The sequence below is a fragment of the Aquarana catesbeiana genome, linkage group LG06 (genome assembly GCF_042186555.1).
Source record: "Aquarana catesbeiana isolate 2022-GZ linkage group LG06, ASM4218655v1, whole genome shotgun sequence".
NCBI classification, from domain to species: Eukaryota; Metazoa; Chordata; class Amphibia; order Anura; family Ranidae; genus Aquarana; species Aquarana catesbeiana.
In genome coordinates this window covers 128,747,921-128,759,800 of record NC_133329.1, presented here as the reverse complement: position 1 = coordinate 128,759,800, position 11,880 = coordinate 128,747,921, and the positions used below count along the sequence as shown (strand labels likewise).

At 42.4% G+C, this 11,880-nt stretch overlaps 1 protein-coding gene across 2 annotated transcripts in view; it reads right to left on the bottom strand.

The window, feature by feature from the left end:
• Positions 1-625: 625 nt before the first annotated feature.
• LOC141148914 (BTB/POZ domain-containing protein KCTD5) overlaps positions 626-11,880 on the bottom strand; it is a 109,431-nt gene continuing 98,176 nt past the window's right edge. The window contains exon 6 of one of the 2 annotated variants that reach the window (XM_073636784.1): positions 626-3,455. In XM_073636784.1, the coding sequence (XP_073492885.1) occupies positions 3,426-3,455 (30 nt within the window). In that variant the 3' untranslated portion in view covers positions 626-3,425. Of the gene's footprint in view, positions 3,456-7,526; positions 7,587-11,880 lie in introns of those variants that run through there. The other variant, XM_073636783.1, reaches the window with a different exon arrangement.

The following is an 11,880-nucleotide window of genomic DNA, read 5'->3' as shown; positions in this document are numbered from 1 at the left end:
CTTACCTGAAACAAATACAGGAACAGGAAAGTCAACAATCTTTCAGAGCATACCTTCTCTGGTACAACATTTTAAAGAAAGAAAGAATCAGAATGACTGCATAAAAAATAGCATTTTCTGGGAGGTTACAAATAGTAGCCTGCATGTTTTCTCATGACAGGTCTCTTTAAGAAGGCCTGAAAAACTTTAGTCAATTTAATTTGTAGCAAGAGACTTGACCAGCTAAACAGCTTGTTGCTTCCAGCTTCCCAGCAATCCTGCACTTGCCGAATTACTTTTTTTGCCAAATGGCTATGTTTCTAATGAACCAACATGCCACAGTCACAAGCCAAGAGTTTATCCCCGTAAGCATATCAAGACATGCTGTTTGAAACTTCTACACTTGTGATTATTCCTGCACAAGCTCTTTTGATCTCTGTAATAGGGATCCATCGGATCTGGTAAGAGGCCATCCTCTTTTCTTGTGGACAGAGCACTTTTTCATTTTCTTTGAGCACTGGTGGACACTAAGTGAAATATTATATTTACACATTCATTTGTTATATACATTTTCTATCAAGTGTGTGGACTTGTTTTATGGACTTCAGTTTCTGGATTCAATATAACTTTTTTGGCACAATGAAAATCTTTTGAATAATGTATTATTTATTATGATCATTTTTTTGCATCACCAGTGGCGAATTTATGATTAGAGTATATACATTATTTACATTTATTGTTTGAGCACAAGTTATAGGAGTGATTGTGTCCAATCAATTTACGCTCATTATTTGCAATTTTACCATATTACTACATGAGTTTACCAATTGAAAGGAACAGCGCATCATTAGTGTTTTCTGTTTGACTCATGGTTGCAGAGCAGTCTCCCTGGGGTTTATTTACTAAAGCTGAAGTGCGCAAGATCAGGCTCACTTCTGCATAGAAACCAGTCAGCTTCCAGGTTTTATTGCCAAAGCTTAAAGTGGTCGTTAAGCCACTTGTATAAAATGCTCCCATCCCCTCCATATTAGAACAATAATTTTCCCTGTGTCTGTGTTGTATCATAAATATGCTTACCTGTACTGATAACATACCTTCTTACAATCAGTTGCCTTTTCTCTCCTCTCCTCTGCCAGCTGAGAGTTCCGGGGGGGCGGGGGGCACTGCCACTGACATCAGCTGGGGAGGAGAGGAGAGAGTGGAGACAGAGCCGAGGAGTCATGTGATCGCAGTGAGCCGATGTGTTATCTGTACAGATAAGCATAACAGACACAGGGGAACTTCTTGTCCTAATACAGAGGGGATGGGAGCTTTTCAGGTTAAGTATGAGAGCCGAGCAGACAATTAGAGAGGCGAGAGGCTACATTTGACAGGAAGAGGGAGGGGGAGGAAGGGGGAGCTGAAGACAGGCACAGAGGAGAATAGGAGAGATGCGTGTGATGCAGACATGCACAGACTATGATCTCTCGGCTTAGCAGACATGGTAATCGTGGTCAGAACTTGGGGGGGGGGCTGGGGAGTCAGGACATGGCATTATCAAACAGCTATTGTAGGCGATACAGAGGGATAATTTATAAAGCAAAAGCACCATGCTGCTAATTGCACATTAAAGGAACAGGAGCAGCATTTTTTTGGGGGGGGGTTAACAAAACTAATTAAACAAGCTGAGGTTAGAAGCAGATTGGTTACCCTGCACAGCTGCCCCAGATTGAGTGTACCAGTTTTAGTAAATCTATCCCAATGACTTCAATGGCCCAGTCTGACAGGCAGTGCTGCCTATTAAATTCGTCAAGCCGAGATAAATTTGTTGTGGCTGCAAACCCCCTCTACTCCCTTATTAGGGTTTTGGTGGCCAGTAAAAAAAAGCGGCTGAAACTGCTTGTTTTTACCGCCCGTGTGAATGAGGCATAAAAAAAAAAAAAAAAAAGCCATTGCTGCCTGTGTGAATACAGCCTAAACAGGTCATTTGTCCAGAAAAAAAAAAACAAAAAAAACCCAAAACATGGCTCCCCAGATGTAGGAGCAGCTGTGCAACAGATTTCTAGTCGAAAAATTGCATTAAAGTCTAGTTACTACGTGCATCTTTCCTCTTTTGCTTTAGGCTAAGTTGTGTTTCTACACCACATATAAAATGTCATTCATTCATTCTGCCTGAACATAATGCAGTCCCTTGAAGCCCCAGTGAATCAATTTGAATCAGCTGCTAACGTACCACAACAGACCAGTTAACAGTGTACCAATATGTATTGTGTGGACACTGCACTGCAAAGCAGATGCTTTGGGGTTTCTTTTCAAGAGGACCAATACTCGTGACTGTATGGTGCAACACACGTGTCATAGTGCACTGGTATGAATGGGCCCTTCAATTATACGGTTCTCTTTTGGGATTACTTTAGCTGATGCACTTAGTGGAGGAATTCCTTTTATAATGTATACTCTGCTCCAGGCTTAATTTTAGGTAACGAGGGAGGTTTGAGATGACTTGATTTGTTGCAGCAAGGAAACCCAAAAGAAGTCAAAAACTGGTGTGTGGGACTGCAGTGGCCCTTAAAAAAAAAAAAAAAAAATATTTCATACCAACCATTTCAGTAAATTGAAATTAGGTTGCTTTGGGTTACTGCATTTGGCACAGCATCATCTTCTAAGCCTAAAAAGTTTTCGGACTTGCTCTTCAGGAAAATGTTAAAAAGAAACCGATTAGCAAGTCAAGCCTGTAGGCAGATGAGAATTTGTCCACGGTACATGCAATTTGTGACATTTATCTGTTAGAAGAGAATAGGATAAATTTACATCACAAAAAAACAGTTTCTATATAAAAAAAAAAAAAAAAAAAAAAAAAAAAATGTTTCAGTTTGTCAAGGAAGAAGAGTTTCTCTGGAAGAAACCATTTGCAGCAATAGACCAGTGCAGATTACATAGACATGCTCCGCGTTCCCTTTGCCAATGTTTTGGGGATCCACCTTAGTTGAAACGGCTTTAAGTTTTTCGGTTTGCAGGGTATGGCTGCCAACTAGAGGTTCAATGTAGAGCAGCAACATCCCCCATGGTGACTTGATTGAATTTTTGCTAACTGTGTTTCGTGTACAGCGTCACAGTACGTACATTATCTTGCGATCAACAGCAGAGCATTAAATGTACAGGACTGTCTGTTTACCACTTTTCTGTATCAATGCTGTACAAAAAATATTGCACAGAGAAGAAAAAAGTGTAGGGGCTGGTAGAAAAATAGGCAATAGATCCACTTAATGGAGGATCCTGTTCAATACACATTGCCCATTAAATACTGAAGCTTCCACGCAAAAAAAACACTTTAGAAGGGAAAAACAAAAACAGGCCAACAAATTCTAGGACCCAAAGCAGGCATCTTGCGGTAGCTCCTCAAAGCTTATTCCTTTGCTTGCAATAAAACTGTATAGAGGGAAAAAAAAGGTTTCTTTCAAAATACTTCATATTCGGGAGCCTCGTTCTTGCAAAATCTGAAAGACAATAGAACTGAATGTTAGTAAGATGACTGGCAGTAGCCACACATCTAAATAACTTGCATTCTGTATATCAGGTCATATGGTTAAGCTACCACAAACTGCCTTGATCAGGCCCAAAACAAACTTACCAGCATCTAGTGAAATGTCTAATCTTCACATCTAAAGCTGGTTCTCCACATTATATCAAGATAATTAAATTAGTGGAATTAAAACCTGAGCGGCCAGTTACAAGAGTCATGTAGGAATATTTTGATCCATAGAATTCATTAGAGAGCCCTAGGGTTGTGGTGTGTCAACAGCAAGAGAGTTTTTACCGCCTGTGATGCAAAACCGTCATCAGTTACCCACAAGATTTTATTTTGCCTTTTTTTGGCTCAAAAAAGCAGGCATTGTGAGAACTTTGAAAGACCTCTGTCAGAAGTAGCCAGTTGTCTGGCTGCCATGCTGATCCTCTAGATAACCAACTTGAAACAATTATGTAGCTAGTGAAGTCAGAATGCCCAATCTGCATACTTCTTCCTTGTCAGTCGCTTATTAACCGGTTCCTGACCAGCCGCCGCCTGGGCGAGCCGTCGTAGCTGTACGTCGGCCCTTTAAGACGCTGTAGAAGGCGCGTCCGCAGCGTGTCCCCGGAGCCGATGCGAGTGACCGGCGGGCGCGATGACCGCCGGGCACCCGCGATCGCTCATGACAGAGCAAGAACCGGGATCTGTGTGTGTAAACACACAAATCCTGGTTTTGTTGGGGGGGGGAGGTGGAGAGAGGAAACAGAGCATTTATACAGTAATCAGAGCATTTTTTTATAGCACTGATCCCTGTAAAAATGTCACTGGTCCAAACAATGTGTCAAAAGTGTCCGATTTGTCCTCCCCGCAATATTGCAGTACCACTAAAAATTGCAGATCGCCGCCATTAATAGTATAAAAAAAAAAAAAAAAAAAAAAAAAAAAAGCCAAAAATATATCCCCTATTTTGTAGACGCTATAACTTTTGCGCAAACCAATCAATATACGCATATTGCGATTTTTTTTACCAAAAATATGTAGAAGAATACATATCGGCCTAAACTGAGGAAAAAATTTGCTTTTTTTTTTTTTTTTTAAATGGGGAGATTTATTATAGCAAAAAGTAAAAGATAGTGTTTTTTTTCAAAATTGTCACTCTTCTTTTGTTAATAGCGCAAAAAAAAAAAAAAAAGCGAAGAGGTGATCAAATACCACCAAAAGAAAGCTCTATTTGTGGGGAAAAAAAAAAAAAAAAAAAAGAAGGATACAAATTTTGTTCGGGTAGAGCGTCGCACGACCGTGCAATTGTCATGACGCAGTGCCGTATCGCAAAAAATGGCCTGGTCGGGAAGGGGGTAAATTCTTCCGGGGCTGAAGTGATTAAAATGACCCGGTCACCAGAGAATCATTTTAACTCAACAGGTCACCTGTGAAGGCAGTATGAATACACTTACTTTTTCGGCAACCCATGTTTCGGAAAGCCACCACAACACCGCTCACCAGCCTCTACTTTTCCAGAAGGAACTCCTCCCACCAGCTTATAGATCACTACTGAACATGTATTATATTTCCAACATACAGGTTTTGTTTTCAGATTTAAAGTCTCTTGAAGCCAGAGATCTGTCTCTGCACACCAGCTTGTATACATGTAGTCTGTACAGCAAACTTTTGTAAAGCTTTAAGCTTTCTTAAAGCCTTTAAAAGCAAATTTCTGCTCTTGCTTGGGATGTTAAACAGCTCATTATGGGAGTGCTGACTGTATTGTTAAATAAGCTGCTAGCAGAATTCTACAGGCTTTCAGGCAGTACAGAAGCTGGCTGAAAGCTAACTAAAACCTGTTAGATTGTTTAAAAAGATAGCACTCCCATTAATATTTGTGTTGAACATGCCTAAACTGAATACTAATAGCTGTACACAAGGCTTTTATAAAAAGCCTGTTTAATGTCTTAGGGGTCACCACACACACTAACTGGTCAGCAAAGGATTGAGGTGCAGAGCAGTGTAAATATCCCCCCCCCCCCCCCCCCCCCATTTCCAAGCATCACTGCCACATGGACAGTGAGTGAGTCACTGCTCCAAGCCTCCGCTGCTGCAGAACAGATCAGGTGCTGGTCAGAGAGGCTCTTCCTCACTCTGAAGATGCACTGACAGAAAAAGAGGCCACACACAGATGACATCACTTGGCTCTGTAAATTTTTATTCAGCCATAAAAGCTACATATAAAAGCAACACCGCTGGCACTGAATCACCAGGTGTGAACTCACTGGGGGTGGAGAGACATTTCTGTGTTGCACAACCTTGAGCTGCAGTGCAAAACAAAAAAATTGAAAACGTCAAGCGGTTGCAGAATTCCCAGCGAGTCCACAGCCCCTTTAGCAAGCCACTGATGAGCCTTGGCCTGCAAAAAAGCAGAGTGACCAAACAGGGTTTCCATGCAACATAACCTTTTAAGCCCAGAGCAGCACATGTCAAGGATAAAACAAAGCCAACCTTGCCAGGACATCTGAAGCCCACCAACAAGACCTCTCATGTCAGACAGCCCCAGAATCAAACAGGCCAACACTTCAGGGTAAAGTGTGCAGCAACAGTAGAAGAAAAAAAAAAAAAAAAAAAAAAAAAAAAAGCGATTGTCTGCATTTCACCGATGCTGCATTAGCCCGTCACCACCACATCCTAATGGAACTAAAAAGGGAGAAGAGCCAGAAGATACCTGGTCCTAAAGAGGAAGGACACTGGGGAAGGTAGGTGTGTGTAAAATTGCATAGGAGACACCCCCCACCCAACCATCAAGCAGGATGAGGAAAGAGGGGGTGGATGGAGGACTGCAGATGAGAGCCCTAGGCCAAGTCTCTTTCCACCAGGTTCCAAGCAATTAGTCTATTCTGAATAAAGGAAATGAAAACAGCAGTTCTGTAGAAGAACGTATGGTTTGTGGTGAGATGTTAACTCCTGTCCCCCCCTTCCCATTTGTGATTCCCCAGGTGAAGAAGAGAAGCCACAGATACCTCACTGATCTATGAACTGGGCCTGGTTCTGGTGTTATGCAGTGATGGTCACCAGTAACTGCCTGAATGCACAATGGCGCACATACATTATCTGTGTCGGATGGGTTTGCATATTTTTTTTATAAGTCTATGGGATGGATCCAGCTTCTGGCTGGGTTCACACTATTGCGGATTGGATGCGGGTTTCCTCCGCATCCAATTCGCATAGCAGGAGTTTGTGACCGGCTCTCTATGGAGTTGGTTCACACATCTCCGCAGAGGCTCCGGTGCGAATTACACAGGCACCCGTACGTCTTTTGATCCATTTCAGGTCCGAATTCAGCCCAAAATTTGGGCTGAAATCAGACTTGAAACGATGAATGGAGATGCACTGAACTCCTGCTGTGAGCCAGAGCATGCTGTGGTGTGAACCCAGCCTAAAGCAAATCAAAATGATCTACAACAGGTTGAATGCACCGATGCCATTGACACAAGCCACACAGTGCCACAGTTCAAAAGGAATTATGATGGATTTTTTTTAATTCTATCCTCCTCGCAGGGTGCCCTTTTCAGGGTAGGGAAAAGAAACACTTAGCCGCCAATCTCTAATGGACCCTGTAGGGAATATGCCAAGACACACAAATGCAATAATGAACACAAAAGCAAAGACAGTAGGACATTTACTCTCGTCTTATTGAACACACATAAAAACTGGGTTTATCTGGCAGAATAGACTTACTACAATCACAGCACTGGAATAAAAAGCATTTCTACAAGCATAGTCCAAAACCAGTGGGCAGGAAGGGGTTTGGTTTAGATCTGTAACATCAACTAAAGAAATCAGCAAAGGCAGATCATTGAAGACTTGTATAATGTTGAGCCTCTCACTGGCTACAGAAGAACCACATCCTGCTGTTGGTGAAAGGATCTTTTTTTTTATTACATATTTATTACACATTTCAGGAAGCAGGAATACATTATACTCTAGACGGAGCTAGGTGACAAAACAATGGGATGGACAAAGGTTAGGGTCAGCTCTGGGGAAATCATGGGGGTTTAAGGAAAGCCAGTGCTCACCAGCATAATAAAACTTAATCTGAGTCATTCATATCGTAATCCGTCTCTTCGTCCTCACTCTGTATCAGCATGCATGTGCAAAGAGAAGGAATATAAAAAAATAAATAAAAAAAAAACACAAAAAAGAAATAGTAAGTGAAAAGAGAAAACATGCAAGGTAGGAAAAACACTGATTAGGGGAGGTTACTAGTATACAATGTGTAATAGAAAAGTGTTACGGCTGTATTAGTCTAGCTACGTAAAGACATAAGACATGAACCCCTGTAGTATTCAGTGAGACTTAAAAAAAAAAAAAAAAAAGGGCCTTCGAGAGCTTTAACCTCCCTGGCGGTATGATTATTTCGGATTTTAGGTGCTGAAAGCGGTACAATTATTTTGCATGGAAATTTGGCGTTTTATATTGTAGGTCTGTAAATCTTAACAATAACACACTTAAATCTGTCCAAACCAGAGTCTAGTAGATATCCCGGGTATGATAAAGTTTGAAACACAAAAACATAAATTATAATATAATAAATAAAAAAAAATAGTAATAAAATAAATTTCCCCACAATTCACTATCGCTCAATTCTGCAAGTGTTCTAATTTACTATCACTGTTTTCTAGCTGGTCTAAAGCCACTTTTGACGTAAAGGGACACTTTTTGGTTGCTATGGACAATCTCCAGTTTCCAGGCAGAAAGAACAGTGTATATCATGTAAAACTGCATGCAGGGCATGGGCCAGAGCACTGGGGACAAAAGGGATGTGAAATCATTTCATACAGTACTGTAATCTGTAAGATTACAGTACTGTATGTGTTATGATTTTGACATTTTTTGGAATTTGCCGCCAGGTTCCGCCCCCGTGCGTCGCGCCGCTCGCAGGGAACGGAGCCTGGCACGGAGAGGCTTCGGAGGAGGACGGAGCCCTCGGACACTGCGGGGGACATCGCAGGATCCCGGGGACAAGGTAAGTAACGCCGCCCCAGGATCCTGCAATGCGATCCCGAGTGTGGCTCGGGGTTACTGCTAATGGTACTGAATTTTAACCCCGAGCCACACTTGGGAAAACCGCCAGGGAGGTTAATCCACATGTGCCAGTATGCATAGCATATTAGTACATTATGGCAGTTCCAAGTGATCCCCTCCAGTGCTGTGGTGTCAGCACTCCCGTTCATCGACCGCACATCCATCTTCTGGTATTCCTTTCGGGTTTGGATTTTTCGGCTGCAAGATTCATCTGGCCAGGATGACGCAATTCTCACGCACAAGATACAGAGCCATGTCATAAATGTAGGCAGAACTGTGCATGCATAGCTCAGTGTACAGAAACAGATAATTGCTAACAGGCAGGGAGAATCTATGACAGGAGAGACCAATAGGGACTCTTGTCATAATCCTCTCTGCTGATAAGCATTTGTCTAACAGGGTCTCTGTCATACAAGTCCTACATGTTTCTGCAGGTGCTTTTAAACTATGCACATCTTTCTGAAAAGTATGTTGTGGAAATTTTATTAATATGCATTTAATATGTATTTTTAACAGTGTCTCCCAGTGTTCGTTCTCCCGCAGCCTGCTCTAAAGTGCGGACTGGGGCAGACTGACGCTGGTTGAGACACGTTTTGGTAGTGGAAAGCTTCCTGATGTTGCAGAGAAGTGTTTGCAGAGTGCGAAGGGCCCCTGTGCAATGCACAAACGTTCGTCTGGGGGGGGGGGGGGTACGCTCGTGTCTGATCAACACTTGGGGAGGCTATGGCGTGTCTCTGCAGATAATCCCCCATCCTCAGGAATTATAGAATAATCTGGGTATGCATTGTTCTCTAAACAATGCAGGATAAGGATTCGCGCCAACAGTAAAAACTGTAGTCTTTGAATTGTTATGGTCGGGGACAGGATCATCAGGATGATGATTTCAAGGCCAGCCAAGCGGCTTTCTTTGTCTAGCTGAAGATGATGGCTTACAGAGACAGAGGGCGGGAAATCATACACACTGCCCCTGCCCAGACATGCCCATAAGACTCCCCTGGTCATTGTTCATCATGAAATTTGTATAACTCCTCCTGTGTGCATGTGCTTAATTGGCTGATTTGTGAAGCAACCAGGCTCTATTGTTATATAAATAAAGATTTCTCCCATGGTCAGTCGAGCTGTGGAGCTAAGGATGTAAGAATGGTGGTCATCTCTGTTACGTGGGAAGATACGGGAAACAGGGTTGTACTAAGATGCATTATATCAAAACACTGAAAGTGACATGGATTACGCGCAGCGTATAGTGGAATTTCCATGACAAGTAGCACTAAAAACACATATCAGTACACATTCGATTGGTGAAGCAGTAGAAGTATTGCACGTCAAAGTAGACACAGATTATACAATATATGGGCAAAAGTTTTTGGGACAATTGACCCATCAAATCTTTATGAACTTGGACATTCTATTTCAAATGCATGGGCATCAATATGGAGTTACTCCTCAAACCCTGTTACAGCCTTCAACACCTCTGGAAGAACTTTCTCCCAAGATTTCTTGCGTCTGCGGGAATTTGTGCTCATTCAGCCAAAACAACATTTGTAAGGTTGGGTACAGTACTGCTGGTGGAAGAGAAGACCTGGCACATAATCAGCATTCCAACTTATAAAACTTTATGGGCCTGGCCTTGTGCATTGGTAAAAGTGCATATTGGAACACAAAATGGCCTTTCCTAAACTGTTGCCACAAGGCTGGAAGGGTACAGCTGACAAATGTCTTTGTATGCTGTGGCATTAAACTGTATGCCAAGCCAAAAACGTATTTTTATTTTTGAATAGAGTGGAGAAGGATTAGAACCCCCTTTTGGACTTTACCAATATCTGGCAGTGATTTCCCTCCAATATTTTAACAGTAACCTTCACTGAAAATACCTGAAGTCAATGGTTTAAGGGATGCACATACTTATGACCATATAGTGCAGTTATGTGTAGGCAGCACACAACCTGTAATGCAACGAATCTGAGATGCTGACCCTGGACGCAGACTGGCTCTATTTAAAAGCTCAGGAGGTGTGGTTACATGCACAGCAGTGAAACTGGCCACTGAACCCTACCACCTGCAGCTTAGTGAAAGGGGCAGATAAAAAAACAGCCATACTACATCAGAGTTAGCAGCTGTGACCAGTCTTTATTAGGCCCTTGCACTTGGATGTAATAGTTCAGTTAATGCATGTCCATTCATAGGATCTTGTGGCAGAAAGATCTGGAGTAAAAAACAAAGTTATGTTCCGCAAAGTCCCCTTACATACATATGTAGAGGTGCATAAACATGCGCACGTGTATACACGCATAGAACTCCTTATCCGGTTTTAGCGGCCAGTGTTTCAAATTTACATGTGTACACTATGTACCTGCATACGTGTAAATGACTGCAAGACTGTAAACTATTTTCTTTTAATGGTAATCGACCGATTATGAGTAAGATCGACTGCAGGCCGATATCAGCAATTTCTGAAAAAATCTGTATCGGTCGCAAACTAGACCGATATTACTTCAAGGGGTTTTACCGGGGTGATAGCTGCAGGCATAATCCCAGTACCGTTCTTTAGAGCGGACGGTCGGCTTTATTGTAATTACAACCGATGCGGCTCAGCTGTTATTACAAACAGCGAGAGGGGAAGTCCACCCCCCCACCGGGAGGCCCGAGCAAACCAGCTGGCACTTCCGCTGGCTGGCCGAAGGCCCGAACAAAGCTGATGCTTCACTCGGGTCTCGGATCTAGTAAGTCGGAAGCGATGTCACAACATCACTTCCTGGATTACTGGCATCTTAAAAGGCGGCAGTTTTAAAAAATAAAAAGTATTCAAAAACGCCGATCTTGACGTTTTGAATACTTTCACATGCAGGAGGAGGGGTTTGGGGTCTTAAACACCCCAGATCCCTCCATAAGGAGTACCTGTCACTGCCTATTACTGTCACAAGGGATGTTTACATCCCTTGTGTCAGCAATAACAGTGATAAAAAGGAAAAAAAAAAAAAAAAAGTGCAATTTTCTTTAAAATGTACAGAATATCGGCAGACAATAGTGAGAGGTTGTCGAAATATCGGTATCGTATCAGCACCGAAAAACTATCGGTCGATCCTTAGCTCTGAATGCATCACTATAGCAGTGTGCGTGGTCAACTCAGATTTGTATATTAAAAAAAAAAAAAAAAAAAAAAAAAAAAAAAGGGCGCGGAGTTGTTCTGGCGAGACATGCATGTCTAACATTCCGCGGCTCTGGATATCTCACAGCCAGCTAACCGCACCGCCCGCCCTGCAGCTGAATCACATACACCTCCGCTCCCTTCTGTGTAAACCTGGGATCCGACCGTGATGATGTACGGCGGTCCTAAAAACAGACAC